The sequence below is a fragment of the Phalacrocorax aristotelis genome, chromosome 5, assembly GCF_949628215.1.
Source record: "Phalacrocorax aristotelis chromosome 5, bGulAri2.1, whole genome shotgun sequence".
Taxonomy (NCBI): Eukaryota; Metazoa; Chordata; class Aves; order Suliformes; family Phalacrocoracidae; genus Phalacrocorax; species Phalacrocorax aristotelis.
This window is the reverse complement of record NC_134280.1, coordinates 12,089,988-12,108,971: the sequence shown is the minus strand read 5'-3', so window position 1 is coordinate 12,108,971 and position 18,984 is coordinate 12,089,988. Positions and strand designations below refer to the sequence as shown.

The 18,984-nt window shown below is 42.4% G+C and overlaps 1 protein-coding gene across 5 annotated transcripts in view; it reads left to right on the top strand.

The window, feature by feature from the left end:
- KALRN (kalirin RhoGEF kinase) overlaps positions 1-18,984 on the top strand; it is a 519,314-nt gene that overhangs the window by 219,620 nt on the left and 280,710 nt on the right. For all 5 annotated transcript variants that reach the window (XM_075093010.1, XM_075093013.1, XM_075093012.1 and 2 more), the window contains exon 6: positions 15,326-15,448. In XM_075093010.1, coding sequence (XP_074949111.1) covers positions 15,326-15,448 — 123 coding nt within the window. The remainder of the gene's footprint in view (positions 1-15,325; positions 15,449-18,984) is intronic.

The window sequence follows — 18,984 nt, the reverse complement described above, 5'->3', positions numbered from 1 at the left end:
AGAATTTACTGCTTAGCGTAAATGAAATCCCCTACCCATAGTCCCAGAAAAAGAGTTCTCAGAGATCACAAGGGCTCAATTTGTTGTTGGTACCTACCCATCTCAGCCCAAAGCAGCTGCTTCTCTCTTCGTCTGGTGAAACAACTCTGTTTCATGCTAGTTTTAGCTGCATCCCCTGACCTGAATGCATTTTAGTGCTTGAGGTCTCCCTGAGTTGTCTGCTGAAAAGACAGAGGCCTGGTCCTGTGAAGCAGAGTCTGAGCTTCTGCTGAAATCAGTGAAAGACTCTCAGTCTCTGCAAAAGTTCCCACTGACAGGTAATCAGTGAGCCAGTGCTGTTAGAGTCCTGCATCCAGGAGCTGTGTAGCCACCATCTCTGGCTGCTATCTCTGGCTCCAGCGTTACTGATGGCAGGGTTAGCAACTTTGCCACCCACTTACAGAAACAGGATCTTATTTCCAGCTGCTGTGCTGGTGGACCTCCCCTCCCCAGTATTCCAGTTATGTTTGTAGACCTTTGCAACATCATGGACAACCTGATTTGCCAGGGCTTGCAGTAGTCCTAATATATAAAAAACAAGCTTTGAAAATGTTCCTGACAAAACTGGTTCTTATTCTTAAGCTATAGAAGAAATATACAGATCTCTGCATTTATGGATCTGGAATAGACATTGCTCAAGAGCAACATTTAGTCAAGTATTTTAAATCTCTTTAAAGTCTTTTGCTCTGTCTTTTCTCATACATATGGACTCTTGCACAGAGCACATAGTGTCTGTTCTCTCCTGAAACCTTGCTTCCATATCTGGAATGTGGATTCCATATGGAATATGGAATATCTGCTCTCTCATACTGCCAGTGAAGAATGCTTTCTTTTATAATCTGAAATTTCCCTTAGCATATATTGGCTTTTTTTGGTATAGAGATTCTCACTAGACAACTGTTCTTCCCCATTAATAAAATCAGACTTGGGATGCCAATGGTGGGAAGGAAAGTCAGCTGTCAGTCTAAATTAAGCTGCCATGTGAATAGAAGATCATCATCTCATGCCATCCTTTGTACTGAAGTCCACTCTGAAACTAAAACAACAGGGAGGACAGGTCCCATGTTCAACGTGAAGTGTTTGCTCTGACACAGAATTTGTAATACCAGGCAGAGCGCAGATAGGTCCCTAAATTGTTGAATTGGCAGACACCACCTTACAACATCAGGTCTTAAAATGTCAGATAGATAATTACATAGATTGTATGAACGGAGGCTTAAATTGAGACTGAGCTGGGTGCATAAACAATAGTTAAGTGCATGTTCATATGGCACCTAGCACAGTAAGGTACTGAATCTGGCTGGTGTATTGGCTGTTTCCAGCAAAGAAATGCAGATTTGCAGTTGAAAAATGCCCTTGCGGAGGTAAGGGTATGGAAAGATTCCTGCTGAATGCAGATATGTATCCACACATGACGTGGGTTGGTACTGGGAATATTCTGCTTGACTTAAGATGTTTTGTGCAAGACCTTTCTAATAGCATTTATCAAGGACACAGGAAATTCAAATCAAAGGGAGAAACTGTATATTCATTGCTAAAAATTTGTGTATTTCCCCAAATGAAACTATGCCAGCTTTAATCACTTCTATTTAATTGCTTTGCACATCTTAGAAGAAAGGAGGCTATAATAAAACAGGTGAGAATTGAAAGCATGTAGCAAAAACTCTATTGTAACAGCAGTTTTTCATTAATTTTCAGTATTTATTCAAATGTGTTCTCTGTCAAGTTTCTTTTTTTTTTTTTTTGCTTTTTAGAATAATTGAACTCTTGCTACTGAGTACGGCTCCTGCATTGTCTTGAAGCACATCAGTGCTCTCTGTCATGGATAAGCCACTATGAGGTGTTCTGATGCAGCTGAATAAACAGTATGATGTTCTGAATGCATCTTTACCAATTTTTCTTCTGAAGCTCGGTGGCAGTGAAACAGGGCTTAGGCTCATGGATTCCCCAAGTTACTGGGTGTACCTGCTCTCAGACTTTTTTCTCTTTTCTTTTTTTAACAAACGAACAAAGTTTGCCTAGAAGCAGAAAAAATGTTATAACAAGGGGTGGTTGTGCACAGGGTGTGTATTGACAGTTCCTTGTGATGCTGAGCGCGCAGATGTCATGCTAAAGAGATTTCAGAGTGGGATCAGCACCTTCCACTTTGGAAGGCTCTGAGAGTGGCAGCTAAACTGTGTCAAATCTGCAATCCCCCTCCCCTAGACACGGACATGAAAGAATTATTGGGGAACTGTAGGGTAAATCCTCTTCAGCATCTATAAGGATAAATTACTTACAAAAACCTTCACCTTTAACAGGAAGATGAATCCTTCATAGCTGATATCTCTCTGTTCAGGAGCCGGCATGCTGGAACTTGCAGTCTTTGCAGGCTGTAGCTCTGAATTAAAGATGTAGCTAGCTGACATCTGCTCTGTTTAATATGAAGTAGGCTTCTGACAGGTTGCTAATGCCATCCACAATTTGTTGCCCCCAATCTAAAGTGAAGAGTTGCTGGAGTGGGCAGTAATCACCGGGGGCTCTGTGGGAACTGTTCATTACTTTGACTACTGCTGGTCACAGTTAATAAGATCCTGTTCTTGGTATCTGTAAGAGAGAACACTTTTTTTTTGCAAGACCAGGAGATCATTGTAGAAGTTTTTAACTTCCCTCAAAGAACAAACAGAGCTCATTTCTACTAATGGGAAAAATGTAAAATCAAAATGTCTTTATTATTAGTGATGTTCCAAAGGAGCTTGCAGCTTTTTCACAGTGTCAAGCTTGTATCCTGCTATTTTCTTATGTATCAGTTGAGGCTAGGGGGGTCTTCCCCTGCGCACCAATAGCACTGTGAACATTTGCTTTCCTGCCTTTCCAACGACCCATAGAAAGCTTGGGGACAAATCTAATAACAGGATAAATTCACAAGTACGCACCAACTGCTTTGTGCTGCTCCTACAACTGAAACCAGCTACAAACCCAGTTTTGCCATCTGGTTTGAGGAAGTGTGGGATTGCCTTGCCTGCTGAGCAGAGCAGTACAGGGAACTGGATAAATATATATCAGAAATCCTCTTCTTGGTGGATGTTATACTAGTGGTGAATGCCACCTACCCTTGTTGCAACCATCATTTCTTTCCCTGTAGAGGGTGGGGCAGGACCCTTTTTGGGGCTTACCATTAACATTTCTGTGCCTGCTACGAGTCTTTTCCTGGTTTGACAACTCTGAGGGTACAAAATTCCTCCCATAACAGTTCCATGACCCAAATTCAGACTCCACAAGCAAAGCACATAAGAATCTTCTGAAGGCATTTGGGATGCTGATTTTTCAGATGTGGACAGCCATCGATCAGGAAGGATAATCATCTGCCAGAGACTGATTGCTGTTGAGCTGGATGGGCTTTGGAGCAGCAAAATGAAAGTACAAAGGATCAAAGTTCAAAGATAAAAATTGGGAATTAAAAACCACAGGGGTTAACTGCCTTGCCTCCTGTCACAGAGGAAGCCTGTTCTGCAGTGGGAGTCCTGATCTGATGTCTAAAATAGATATCTCAGTGCCTTCCATCTTTCTTTATCAATTCATTCTGCCTTGGGCTGCCAAATCTGCTTGCTTTTTTTTTTTTTGCAGGCAGCTAAATATGTTGCCTCCACAGCACTTGGAATTGAACCTGATCTTTTTGATGGGAATTTAAAAACAATAACAATGCCTTGCTCCACTGCTGGAGCTAGGGATGAGGGAGGCTTGCGCATTTCCTTCATTCTAAGTGTGCCCTATAGCATAGTTACAGCAGTCTGGGGCCACTGGATCATCCAACATACTTGTGACCTTTCAGTGCAAGAGGGCAGAACATTAACCGAGTGATGGCGTAGTTCCTGGTTTATGTTTCCAGACTCTGGCAGCAGTCGTCTCACAATCCGTCCGCTCCTGACTGTAAGGAAATGTCTCCGAAGCCTGTCGCTGCTGAAACTGGAACATGGTGTGCTGTGCTATTTGTAGTTTCCTGCTGCTGACACTGGATACGCAGTCACTATTCCTCTTGCTTCCTCCATGAACATTAGAATGTGTCCAAAAATAATTGAAGGCAGTATGTTCCAATGGAATATTTTTGCATTTGCACAAATTTCCTCTTTATTTTGCTTGCCAATTTTGATAGGGAGCGTTTTGAGGCTGTTTGAGCTTCTCCAACTTGGCACCGCTGGGAGGCACAGGAATGCTCCCCTGATCAGTATGGCAAGAGAAAGTGTTCTGGCATCTGAATACAGACTTAAAACTCATTTTTAAGGATGAATATAGCATATTATAACCATAAAGTGCTGCTTTAACTAATGAAGACAAGAAGACCCAAATGCTTTAAAGGGCAACGAAGCCCACACATCTAGAAAAAGCGAAGGAAGAGGCCCGCACATATAGAAAAAGAGAAGAAAACAGCTTTTTTTTTTATTTATTGCTTTGATCCTGAAGAAGGTTAGGTGATAAGAGCTAGCTGTCAGGAAATAATGTAATTAAACTGTGCATGAGGTTCACAGACCTATTGTGCAGCTTCTTTCAGATGTAGCTATGTGATTATTCCTAAATGAATGGGTTCCTGGCCTGGCTGAAATGCTTTACATGTCCCACACTTGGCAGAGCTTGGGGTCTTAAAAGTATATCTTAAATTAGCTTTCATATCTATTTATGGAGAACACATAAGGGTGGGTGTGCAGTTGAGGGATTGCCTCCTCAGGAGCCAGTGATGGTTTAAGAGGTGAAACCAGGAGCATGGTCTGTGGATCATTTCCAGGAGTATTTGTCTTTTTAAACCGAGTCACTCTTGCTTTTCTTCTTACATATCATGCATGTTATGAAAACTAATTCAGAAGTGTTTTCTTGAACCTTCATGTATTGCAAGGCCCTTCCATATTCCTTGGTGTCAAAATCCTGGATGCCTTATATCCTGCACAGGTGCTGAAAAGGTGTCGCAAGCAAAACAGTCTCAAGTTGAAGAATTTTGGCTAATCAATACAAACTTCTCATCTCGATTTGGACGTTGAGAGTAAAGAAGTAGGACACACTCCTATAAACACCTGTTCTTCCCCAGACTCAATTTCCCTGATTTTTGTAGTGGTTTATACCCAGTCCATCAAAACAATTTTGGTGGGGTGACAATCAGTGGGGGATGTCAGGGATAATATTTGAATGAGTTTATTTCTGCTGCTGTTACAGCTATCCTCTGATTCTTAAAATTTTTCTGCTGCTGTTCCGTACTGTCCCTGCCCTGGCATGGGCCACCCACCATCCCTCGGGGGTGTCCCTGCCCCCTTTGCCATGGAGGACCCCAGAGCGTCTCCAGCCCTCAGCAGCTGCCATTTTCTTTCCCTAACATCTTGTATCAAGGCACTTAGAATCATAGAACCATTTAGGTTGGAAAAGATCATCAAGTCTATCCATTAACCTAGCACTACCAAGTCCACCGTGAAACCATGTCCCTAAGACACGTTAATGTAACATAGGAACTTATGTTCTACACATAAGTGTAGACATCTAGACATCTTTTAAATGCCTCCAGGGATGGAGACTCAACCACTTCCCTGGGCAGCCTGTTCCAATGCTTGAGAACCCTTTCAGTGAAGAATTTTTTCCTAATATCCAACATAAACTTCCCCTGGTGCAGCTTGAGGCCATTTCCTCTCATCCTATTGCTTGTTACTAGGGAGAAGAGACCAACACCCACCTCACTACAACCTCCTTTCAGGTAGTTGTAGAGAGTGATAAGGTCTCCCCTCAGCCTCCTCTTCTCCAGACTAAACAACCCCAGCTCCCTCAGCTGCTCCTCATTAGACTTGTTCTCTAGACCCTTCACCAGCTTCGTTGCCCTTCTCTGGACACGCTCCAGCACCTCAATGTCCTTCTTGTAGTGAGGGGCCCAAAACTGCACACAGGACTCAAGGTGCGGCCTGGCCTCACCAGTGCTGAGTACAGGGGCAAAATCACCTCCCTGCTCCTGCTGGCCACGCTATTCTTGATAAAGCCAGGATGCCATTGGCCTTCTTGGCCACCTGAGCACACTGCTGGCTCATGTTCAGCCGGCTGTTAACCAGCACCCCCAGGTCCTTTTCCTCCAGGCAGCTCTCCAGCCACTCCTCCCCAAGCCTGTACTGTTGCCTGGGGTTGTTGTGACCCAAGTGCAGGACTTCTCTGGCTGAGGGATGCTTTGGTGCGATGGCTGGGCTCTGGCGTGTGGTGGTTTTCCCCACTGGGGCCTCTGTCAGTGCCAGAGCTGGTGGGAACCAGCCAGGGGCAGCTCGGGGCAGCTCATGGCCTCCTGACAGGCTGCCCCGCTGTGTAACCTGCCTCTCACAATCATTGCTCAGGGGAGTGCACAAGCACCCTTACACTCAGCCAAATTAGCTTTTACAATCCTTTCAGCTCTGGGGAATCAGAAGTCACTGTGAGGAGTGAGTTGGATTTCAAGGTTTGTACCAACACAACTGTTCACTGAGGTAAGCCCTAAGGCAGCCCCATGAAAACCAGGGGCAGTGCCGAGGGGGCAACAAGGCCTAGGGCCACCTGTGGAGCCCTCAGGCGGGGACACTGTCCACCATCCCAGCTTGCCAGGTTTGCTTGTGTTGAGGAAAAGCATTGGACCAGTTGGTTCATGGGATGGGGGAGTAGCTGGGGCACAGGGATATGGGGCAGTGGACACCCTGAAATCCAGCAGAAAGCTGACATCCTCTCCTTTCTATCTGCGTGGAGATCTGGCTCCAAAGTGTCATATCATGACGGGAGTTTTAACATACGATTACACCACAGCTGTATTGCTGGGCCTCAGACACAGGTGATTTTGCTAGGGGAAATGCTACACTTCTGATACAAAACAGCAAACATCTGTCTGGCTGTTTTGTTTTTAATGGCAGCTCTTTGGAGTCACTGGAGCATCACATATTAAGCTGGGAATAGAACCAGGCTCTGTAATAAAGTCACCAAACTCACACAGCATTTTGAACTGAATGAAATTGTATCTCACAGATTCTAATAACTGAGAGGAGGATCACTCATCTGGGGACCCACTCTGGTATTTTAATAATTTACACTGGTTTTTTTTCCAATCACAAGGCTGTTGTCTATTTATCTCTTTTTGTATTATATTTCCTATCCAGCCAATGAATTAACTTGCACTTAGACAGCAATCAGGTCTCTGTAGGCGATCTGTGCCTAGGAAAGGCCATTTCCATTTTAAGGAACAGAAAATCCTTTCCAGGGATGCCTGAGTGTTTGATGTCACTATGCGTGGTGGAAAGGTACAATATTCCAAAAAGCAAGCAAACAACACAGATGCATAAAATACACCCAGATATTGTTAGTCATATTTATCTGTTCAGTATCTGTAATTTTGTCCCACCTTCAACAATAAAATTATTGCATCTCTCCTCAGCGTTATAGGAATCCCACGCCTTACTTTGTGCATGGCTGTGGCTAGTTATCAATCAGGAAAAAACACAGATCTATTACTCTGGCATTTAGTAGAAACATTCAGCATGAGTATGTTGGAAGTGGTGCTCTGATATTAATACAAAGCTATTTGTCACGTCACACATCTAGCTAATTTTCTAGTGGGTTGACAGTTGGCCCCATTGTCTGGAATAATTTAATGTGCTGTAGCTTAAACTTACTGTACTCTATGAATCATATACACAGATATTTATAATGGAAAAACTGTGTTCATGCAGCATTGAGGTTACACAAATACAGCTGTGGGTCTGAATCCTCAGCTGGTGTAAATTGGCCTCGTTGGAATGACACCAATTTACCCTGGCTGTGGATCATGCCAAACACATGTGAAAGGGAAAGATCTGGCAGAAGTGTTGGCTTGTCCGTCACCGTCTGTAAACAAGAGACAAACACAGAAACAAACAAAATTTTGTATTTAGGCCTTGGCTTAGCAAAGCATTTAGATGTACGCTGAGTCCTATTTTAAACCTACAAGTACTTTGATTTAATTAAGACTGTATTTATAGAGCAGCAATAGGAATTAACAGCAGATTGGGATTTTTTTCTGTCGAAGCAGTTTTCAACAAATTTGTTGATTCATGAAAAAAATGAGATGTGCTATCAAAGTTTTATTTAAGTCCAAAATTTATTCTGGGGCCAGTTCACTCCTGTCTGAGAACAGCCATTTTCATAGTGACCCTTCATGTAACCAGCCCAGTGTCTGGGCCCTGTGGGCACTGTTGGGGCATTAGTGGCCCTGACCAGCCTTGCTTGGGGCCTCCCCAACCCTCACCCATGGGCCAGGAGCACCATTGCAGCTCAGCTGTGGGATATCAGCCTCTAGCTTTGCTACAGCCCTGCCCTGCTCTGCGGAGCAATGGGCTCTGCTGAGCCAGACACTGATCCATTGACTGGCACTGTGGCATGACCTGGGACCTGCTTAGTTCTTGTGGAGCTGTGCTGTGGTCATGGGGCTATGTCTGAGCCTAGTTGCCCTCAGGGGACCTGATGCTGTCCTGCTGATTGACTTCCTAGCTTAAGCTTGGACTTGTCTTGACATCGCAACTTGCCCAATGATCTTTTGATTAAACCTGGTTGCTATCAGCCCTCAGGGGCTGTGGGACATGCCCTGACTAATGAGGCCCCTGTCCTTTCTGCTGGCTCTTTGTTGCTGGCTCCTCATCCCTTAGGGAACAGCTAGCCTGGACAGCCAGTATCAGTTCTGCTGAATTTAGCTCAGAGGCTGTAATGGAGGGATTTTTCTGTATTCCAGGTAAATGTCCTGATTCTTTAGACTGTTGCCTCTTCTTATGTGCTCCTTTGTAGAGGTGATGCACTTCTGTTGGCCTTTTCCAGATGTATAGGTGACCTAGATATGGCTAGTTCCAGTTAAACTGTAGTTATGATTCTTGTCTGGAGGCACTAGGGGACTTTCTTCATTGATTGCCTTTTATAAAGGTAGCCGACATGCAAATCTTTCCAGGAAAAGGCCCTTGCATAACAGTGTACACTGTGGATGTACCATAAATCTGATGCTTTTTTTTGTTGTTGTTCAAATACTGGCTAAATTCAGTTGTAAGAGGTGTAAGGAATATGGCTTGATATATCTTCAGTTGAATTGTTATGAATACTTGAACTCACTTAATGAGATAGGCATAGACCTTGTAGTGGTTAGTTTAGCCCTTTGTGGTTTGTTAGCCCTATATGAAGGCATAGAGGGAGAATACATTTATGTCTGGTGCATTACATGTGAGACTGCAGTCTATTACAAAACTCTTTCTCATTTTTTTCTAAGTGCTCTTGAATTTGCTTTTCTCATTTGGAACATAACCCAAGTTGTGCTTGTTAGAGTAAATCCAGTAAACGTTACTGGTCTTTGTCAATATTTATGGAGGAGATTACCAAGAGAAAAGATAGTGAGGTAATGCAGAAGGTACTCATGTTGATTCAGTAGCTGCTTTTGTATTCTGTTTTCTGAAGTTGATGCCAGAAGCACTGCACAGGTGATCCTAGATGATGTCAGCTGGAGTATTTCCAGAAAAAAAAAAAAATCAACATTCCGCAAAGGTATAGCAGGACCTTAGCTTGCATAGAAAGATAACCATGAACTCAAACAAGTGTAGAGAGAGACTGTGCATCTTATGAAGAAATGAAAGAGTTTGGCTCTAGTAAAACAAGCAGCAGGAGAGGCAGTGAACCCTCCCTGTCCACACTGGAAGAGGATAAACACCTGGGAGGAGTACTTTTTTACCTTGAAGGATAGCACTGACCTAAGAGCAAATGTGTGTAAACTGGCCATGAGTCTGACCTAGGTCAGAGAGTGTGTGAAGAGTTCAGTAACAGGAGCAGAAAGTTTCTGGAACTGCTTCTCATGGGAGGAGCTGAACTGTGACACTTAACTAGTTTTCAGATGGAGCGTCATCCTTTTATGAAAGGAAATTTTATACTGTGGTTAGCTGCCAAAAGCAGTGATTGGAGTTAACCCGAGTGTCCCTTTGGGACCATTTTCTTGATATGTATCTTAGGCTGTTCTTCAAGATGGTGTGGTTATAGTAGTTATCATTATGCCCTTACTTACCAGTATGATTTTGATATCAATGGCTCAGAACTTAAAGAAGATTATTTGCTACAAGCAGGTTCATAATTAATTCCAGCCCTAGTATAGTGTTAGATGGATTTGGGATTTGTTATTTTTAGCATGTATGAACAATTTCATTAATAAATATATTTAGTTCACTTGCTGCCAAAACCACAAGGGCTGTAATCCTCCCATCAGTACCACTTGGTGTAGGGTGTGCTGCCAGCTGTGTGATGGGAGTGTCATCCTGTGGTGCTCTGCACCACTGTTCAGAATCCCATGCTAGTGCTCCTCCACGAGCTCTGGCAAAAGCCGGAGAGCAGAGGTTATTCTTTGAAATTATATTACAAATATAATTTTATCTAAGGGAGGGCTGGACTGCACACAGTCTGCATGCATGCTGTTGCATATCCATGTGTTTCTTCTCTGTTCCCAAACAGCTGTTCTCGCCCTGTACTCACTAGCCTGCCAGATGTTACAAATCCAGGGAAAGTATGGAGACACGTTGTCCTTCCGCAGGACTTACTCATGACCAGCTTGAGACCTGCTGTTTGGTCTAACGCTTAACCTCGATTTTCCTAGTAACTCATCAACTACGATGACAAAACATGAGGTTAAGAACTCGTTGTTGCCAGCACGACTGATGTTGGAGATATGATCTGATACCCTAACTCTCAAGTGGTCTCAAGATCACATATGTAATAATTACTGGCGCATGTATGATCATTAATGACAGTTAGGGTAGATGCTCTAGCAAAACGTTGGGCAGAGACCCTTTATATTGCTCTTAGTTCTTCTGACTCTCTCATAAGAGACTAATTTTCTTAATTAAATGTAGCGCTTAACATTCTTCAACATATGCATTCGCTTTCCTTTATGTATTGTTAGAAAGAGGGAGTACAAGAGATAATAACATTGGAAGTTTATCTTCTGTTTTAAGTATGCTTAACCCCTCCCCACAACTACTCAGTCACCAGGAAAACTCTTAACCACTTAATTGGTCTCCAGATTACCTACAGCAATGTGGAGAAGTGCCAGTCTGGGAGACATTGAGGATAGTTGGTTCGCGTTGTTTTCAGTGATATAATGTCCAATCTTACTTACTCTGCGCTACTCTTTAGTGTGAATTCCTGACTGCAGGAATGATAGCAGACTTAAGAGAAGAATTAACTTACTGGCAGTCAGCACAACTCCAACTAAGAATTCTCTTATGTCAAGGAGTAATTAAAGATCCATTGGTTATATGATGATCGCTAGGCTAGGTTTGTTAGGGCAGTCTTTTTCATGAATGGGATGAGACTCGTTGACACAGTTCTGTATAGCAATGTTGTTATGACATGGAAAAATCTCAGTTAGCAGAGACACTGTATCTGGTTTAAGCTGATCTCACAGAGCACGTTATCCAGACTCTGCTATTTACTGTATTAAAAACTCTTTCCTCTGACAGGGAAACTAACTTAGCAAAGGATGTTGAATGTTTTTCCAGGAGCCTAAGTTAGCCCCTTGAAACCGAGGCAGTCCTTGCAGGGTTGAGTAAAATAGCAATTGTTGGGCCATTGCCATGCTCACATCCTTAATGGTTTGCTTTAATTAAGCAAACTAGGCAGCACACTCACTTCAGGAACACAGGAAGTGTCAGCGTTTCTTATGTGGAAAACAAGTTTAATTTGCAAGTTTTCAGGAAATATTGCTAGTAATATGGGCCAGGCCAGACAATGTTGACAGGCCTTCATATTGAAACCTCCTGGCAACACTTTGCAAACTCTCACAGCATCACCACGAGTCACCCAACAACTGGTATTTTCAGAGCCTCAGTTTCCAGTCATTATGAGAAAATTGTTTAAGTCCATTTGTAGACTTAGTGGTTGAAGAGAAAAGTTTGAAAACACAATCCATTAGATCTCAAAAGCATGTAAGACCCCATTATTTATTTATTTATTTTAATCCCATGGTTGTTAAGCAAATCTTGTGATCTGTGGGACTGTGTAATACTTATAATTTCTGTGCATCCTTGATCAGGAGGGTGAAAGTAAAAGCATACCTGTGCAATAAAGAAAAGCCAATATTATCTTCTGGGTACTTGGGAAAATGTCTACAGTTAAGTGAGCATTAAGCAGAAATGCTTGAGAAGTCTCTGAATGAACCAGCCCTGGAAACAAAAGTAAGTTAGAGAAATCCAAGCAGTACTGTGCCCAGGCTGTCCTGGTTTGGAGGGTCAAGTTGTTACTTTCACACAGCACTGAACTGTGCCATGCAGAGGTACTGATTCACCTGGAACTTGTTTGGGTATCTCAGATATAATAATGCTTTGCCTAAGGTGGACATGTCTGCAGTCTTGCAAAGCCCTTGTTTCTGCAAATACTGCTTATTATTCATAAAGAGCTGAGAGCAATGCAAGTTTTTACAGAAAAAAGTGCATCATTAACCCTACTTTAGACTGTGGTGAATCTGTATCTTTTTCCTCTGCACCCATTCCTAGGCATCTTGCTTTATTTCCTCTCTGCTCCAAACCACATGAAACTCAAAACTCTTCATTCTCTGGGCTTTCAAGTGAGACATGGGAGAGTCAGGAAGATACTCTGGACCGTACTGATGGGGGATAATTTCCTACAGGCATAGGCCAGCTGAAACCAAAGTAATTTTTTTATGAAGAACATAATAGAAAGATTCAAAGTCTAAACTGAAATTGAGTCTCTTCCAAAATCTGCTATTGTCCATTAATAGAAGTTTAAAAAACACATTGTTTTGGAAGGCGGTACAGATCTCATCACTGAGGTCTGCTGCTCAAAATTCCTGAAGGTCATCCTTTCAAATGCTATTGTGTATTTCAGTTCATTAAACAAGACAAAAATATTAATCATCTTTTAAATTTCCTTTTTTTTTCCTTGATAGTTTATTATTGTATTTTAAAAGGCAGAAGCATGGTTTAACTTAACCTACAGTCTCATCCAATAATACGTGTATAGATTAGATGGAGGAAATGCTCCCTATCCACAGAATAATAGATTACTAGTTTAAATTACTTGTCTTAAAAAGATCCTGATTCGGCTTTGCTGAGCATAAAATATTAGATTTACTGTTTATTTTTAGTGGATTGCTGCCAGTTTTCTTCTCCCTGGCTGTCTTTAGATAGTTTAAAACATTAAAAATGTTCACATTAAACATATATCTACTTAGAAGAAATCTGTGTTGGTTTCTCAGCAGAGATGTAAAAGCTTGTTGTTGGGGCATGGACTTTGCTGTTATGGAATTTTTCTTTCTTTATTGTCATTATAGCTTTTTTTCCTTTAAGCCCCCAAGTGTGGCAAATTACATTGTGCTTATTAAATCAATAATGGGAGAAAAAAGAATCCAACAGAAAAGTTTTAGGTGTCTCTTCAGGTTATAGTAGGTTGTTTCATTCTGTTTAATTGGCAGTAACGTTTGAAACCCCTGACCTAATCCTTGCAAAACTCCTCTTATTTATACTTTCTGAAAAAGTGGTGATAGGTCTGATTTTGATCAGCTCCACGGATACAGATGAGGAAGTAACTATGTCAATGATACTACTTTGGAATTGCATCATTGTAACTTGAACCAAATTTGGCCTTTAAGACTATTCATCAACACAAAATATAAGCTAGTATAGACTCTGCAGTTACCATTGTATTTTCATAAATAAAAGATTAAGAAGTCAGGCATATGTGACAGATTTCTGGGACCAGGTCAGCGTAGTGTGGCTGGTGGCATTTGAGCACTAGCAATGTTTATTTGCATTTTGATGAAAGGGATATTCAATATTATTTCTGCAAATCCCCTGCATAAAGCAGTGCACTGCCATGCTGAATCAAGTGCTCAGCACAAAATGCTGAGCTTATTGCAGGAATCTTAGGTGACCCACACAGGGTCTTTACTCTTCAGAGCACCATCTCTACAGGGAACAGATAACTGACGCTGAGAAACTACAGCAGCACACAGTGTGCGAGCAGTGGGCTCTGAGTGTTCTTCAGCTGTTACAGGTCAAAAATTGTTATTTGGTGCTAAAGAACAAAAGAGCTCTTGACTGGACGACACATAAATGTTATAACAAAGATCTGGACTGATCCTTTGACTGTAAGGTGGTTGCTTATAAGCTGCTTCACTTACCTTTTCACCCTAAAACATTCTGTTTAACACCAGGGACTGTATTGACCTGGTCTCCGCTGCTTCTATAATTAGTTTTTCTTTCCTTGTAATGAACTAACAAGTTGGATTTTTTAATTATGAAAGAGTCCTTATTAATGGACAGTTCCCAGCTTGCTGGGATGGAGATGAGGGAACATGTTCTGTAACAAAAATGGTTGCAGAAAAGAAGAAATCTGAGATTGTAATGCCTGCAGAGCTCTAGACAGGAGTGAAGAATGAAAGGTTCTCACTTCAAATGCATTCGGTCTCTAACACAACGCAGAACAAGCCAAAACATAAACACACTATCTCCTAGCTGACTTGTGACAGCTTATAAGGAATGAACGTGCTGCAGATTTAAGTGTCACATTAATGTGCTACAAAATAAGAAATGAGTTTCATCAGCTCTGTTCAATATATTTCTAACTGTATCTGAAGTACTGAACTATCTGTTTTGCTTGGAAATACATTTCGAAGTAGGAGAAGTTGAAATGTGCACTCTTTATCGATGTTAATAAAATACTTTTTTTTTTTTCCTTTTTCTCTCTTCACTCCAAAAATAATAAGTGGAAGATAGACTGGGTTCTGGCTTTGGAATTGGAAATATCTAGGAAATATAAGTGTAGGAAGTCAAGTGGCTATTTGGACGTAACATTTGGAAACTTTATGTATAGACAAAAAAGAAAGGGGGGAAGAAAATCCCATCAATAATATTTATGGAATTTTTGGTCCATTTTGGATTAAGGGTACTTTATGAACTGCTAGATCTTTGGTCAGTGAAGCAACCCCTGATTTTAGGTCCCTCTGCTGCCATCTTTCTATATAAGAAATTCTCATTACTTATAGGAAAAGACTATGGGATCAGCTTACTAAGGAACATGCTTTATGAATTATGTTTCCTGACCTATCATTTTGATAGTAATGAAATATGGTGATAACTTAAATGCTTCCATTGCTCAACAACAACTTATTTTGATGAATAACTGAGATGAGGTTTTGTTGTCTGTGCTACAAGTACATCTGCCTCAGAACTGCGGATTTTTATATTTTGGACTGTCTTTTTTTCTCATCCCTATCTAACAATTTTCTTTTTCCTCTGTCTTGTGTGAATACTTCTAGATGTTTGACTGGATCAGCCACAACAAAGAATTGTTCCTGCAAAGTCACACGGAGATCGGTGTGAGCTACCAACACGCCCTTGACCTACAGACACAGCACAATCACTTTGCCATGAATTCCATGGTGAGTTGGGGGCACAGAGTGAACAGCGGGACTGTGCACGTGAGGCTGCCTCCAGCTCAGGCAACCCCATGGACCTGCGGGAGGTGAAGTAAGGCAGGTCAGGCTGGGCTGTGGCGGAGTGTTGCTCTGTCCACCCAGGCACTGATATATGATTATTTTGTTAAGAGCAGCACAGTCCTGTAGAGTATGTTTACATTTTGGAAAGCAAATACAATATTTTTTTACGTTTTTGACATTTCTTTTTCTGGGAATTAATGAGAGCTGTAGGTGGCACCTTAATAATTTATGCTTTTCCCCCCACACCCTGCTAAGGTACTTTCAAAACCCTGAAAAGGAGACACTAATCAAGCTGTCAGTTGTGGCCACAGTGGGATTTGGGCTTTTTCAGTAGTTAATTGGTCGGTCTTTTTGAACGCAACTCAGTTTACCTTAGGTTTTTGTTTGTTGTTTTTCAAACAAAAAAAATCATTATGCATTTATGAGTGCTTTGCTCACTTTCTTATTCTTTCCAGGCATTTGTTCTGTAAACTGCTCTGCTTTCAGCACAGAAATGAGGACGGAATGTATTGATGCTTTGATTGTTGCACTGAACTAGAAAAACGCATGCATACCCCCTGCTGCATTTGCACAATGCAGAGATGGGCCCTCTCTGAATGCTCTCTTTCAACTATGTGAAAACTCGCCCTAAGTAAACCAGCTCCTGCAGGTGTACCTCTTCATGCTGTGCACAGTCAGACTGCAGCTGCACTGGGGCTGAGACCTCAAAGGTGGTGGTTGGTGTTTAAGTCGGTGGTGTAAGTCACTAGAGAGCCGCACCCTACTATGCCACCCAAGGGCAAGGTACTTGAGAGCAGCTGTCTGAAATGTGAACCTACCTGAGGTCATTACAGACCACACACCACTTTCATAAGATTACAGGTGTTAACCCTGCTATTCTGGCCAGTTCCAGATCAAGTAATTAACTTCTCTGACCTAAATTCCACCCGCCATTTCTACCCACCTAGCTATTCCTCACCAAAGCACTGTGCCTCAGTAGGGCTTTGCATAACAGTGGAAGATGATAATTGTTTATAAAGTCCATTCATGTATTTATTATGATTATAATTAGAAGGACCATTGAAAAAAAGGCTCTAGGCACCTGATTGTTGAGCTTGCCATCACAATGCCATCTAGCAAAGTACAGGATAGTATGGCCTCCATATAACAGCGCTGCTTAAAGAATCCTAACAAATAAATGTGTCCTGGAGGTGAGTGCATTAAAAGTAGGTCATATTTCTTCAGGAAACACTATTAGAAGAGTCAAGCTGGAGGACCTCCCTTTACCCTTTTTGTGGTACTGTCTGGTATTATTTTCTTAAAATAACCGTGAGCTAAATTTGGAAAGAGATAACCGTTGTCAATAGAAAATTAGCAAGTGACAGGGAGGGTGCCACCTAATGGAAGAAAAATTATTTTCCTTGATTCTTCCATTTGTCCCGAAGTGAACTTTTGGGAATGAGGAATGCAAGGTAGTGAGACATTTGCAAAGATCTTGGAAGAACTTTTGGGGACAGGGACCTCTCATTGGCTGCACTGTGGCTTGCAGCTGTGCCATCTCACCATCTCAGTGCTGACAAACTCCTGTGTAATTGAGCTGCCCAGGAGAGAGGCCTTTTTGGCTGAGGGGAAAGAGTGCAACAGCTGATGAGGCTCCAGTCTTGCACTGTCTCCAGTGTAACCCACACACATGTATAGTCATATGGAAGCCCATACAATCAGCATGAATCAATCTACAAAGAATCACAGAATAGTAGGGCTTGGAAGGGACCTCTGGAGATCATCTTGTCCAACCCCCCTGCTTGAGCAGGCACACCCAGAGCAGGGGGCACAGGAATGCATCCAGGTGGGTTTTGAATGTCTCCAGGGAAGGAGATTCCACAGCCTCTCTGGACAGCCTGTGCCACTGCTCTGGCACCCTCACAGAAAAGAAGTTTTTTTCCTCATATTGAGGTGGAGCTTCCTGTCTTCCGACTTGTGCCCATTGCCCCTTGTCCCATCATTGGGCACTAATGTAGAGAGCCTAGTCCCATCGTCCTGACACCCACCCTTTAGATATTTATAGGTATTTATGAAATCCCCCCCCCCCCCCCCCTTCTTCTCTTCCCCAGGCTGAACAAACCCAAGTCTCTCAGCCTGTCCTCATATGGGAGATGCTCCAGTCCCCTGATCATCCTGGTGGCTCTCTGCTGGACTTGCTCAAGGAGTTCCACATCCTTCTTAAACTGGGGGGCCCAAAACTGGACACAATACTCCAGATATGGCCTCACAAGGGCAGAGTAGAGGGGAAGGATAACCTCTCTTGATCTGTGACCACACTCCTTTTAATGCAGCCCAGGATACTGTTGGCCACCTTGGCCAAAAGGGCACATTGCTGGCTCAGGGTCAGCTCGCTGTCCCCCAGCACTCCCAGGTTCTTCTCAGCAGTGCTACTTTCCAGCAGTTCAGTCCCCAGCCTGTACTGGTGCCTGGGGTTGTTCCTCCCCATGTGCAGGACCTTGCATTTGCTCTTGTTGCATTTCATGAGGTTCCCCTCGGCCCAGCTCTCCAGCCTGTCCAGGCTGAATGGCAGCACAGCCTTCTGGTGTATCAGCCACTCCTCCCAGCTTGGTGTCACCAGTGAACTTGCTGAGGTTACACTCTATCCCTGCATCCAGGTCATAGATAAATGTGTGGAACAGGACTGGACCCAGCACAGACCCCTGGGGAACACCACTATTTACAGGTCTCCATCCAGACTCTGATCCGTTGATCGCGACCCTTTGAGTTCTGTTTTTGAGCCAGTTCTCCCCACCTCTTTATTGTCTCCTCCATCTCTTTAGCATAGGGGATCTATGTGGAAGGGCATGAATACTGGGCACCTTTAACTTTCAACTTGTAAGTACAGTGAGAGATGGCGCTCAAGTCTCCTCTAATTAATTGGACTGGTTAGTTGGACTGGAGTATATGACTCTGTGGAGGAGCCCCACAATATAACAAATATGCCAAATGATATATATGTTCTCAGGTAATCCTCCTTATTATAGGAATATAACTCAAAGAGAGCAATACACCTGTATGTAATTTTCCATATGCTACTTTTAGTTTTGGTTACATTTTAGACCTAGAATCCCCTCTGATGATGGAGTGATGCCTTCATTTTGGTTTTGAATCAACATCGATTCATACAGCAAACAGGCACAGTTTGTTCAACTTAGATTTCTATTTTAAAACATTCTTGCAGTATGCTCTCTCAGTAGGAACTTTTTTAAAAAATTCTTCGACAGGTTTCCAATGTCGAGCACAGGTTACATGAGGAGTTGTCAGTATGGCAAAGTCAGGGTAAAAAAGGCTGTAGAAATATTTCAGGTTACAGATGCAACTCAAGACTACACTTTTGGGGATTTTTTTCCCTTTTTTTTTTTTTTTTAAATCTAAATGAGGCATCCGTGGTATTTATCAGAAATATGAGAGTTTTACTCAGTGCTTGAAATTCCTTATGATCAAGTAGGTTTCTCGAG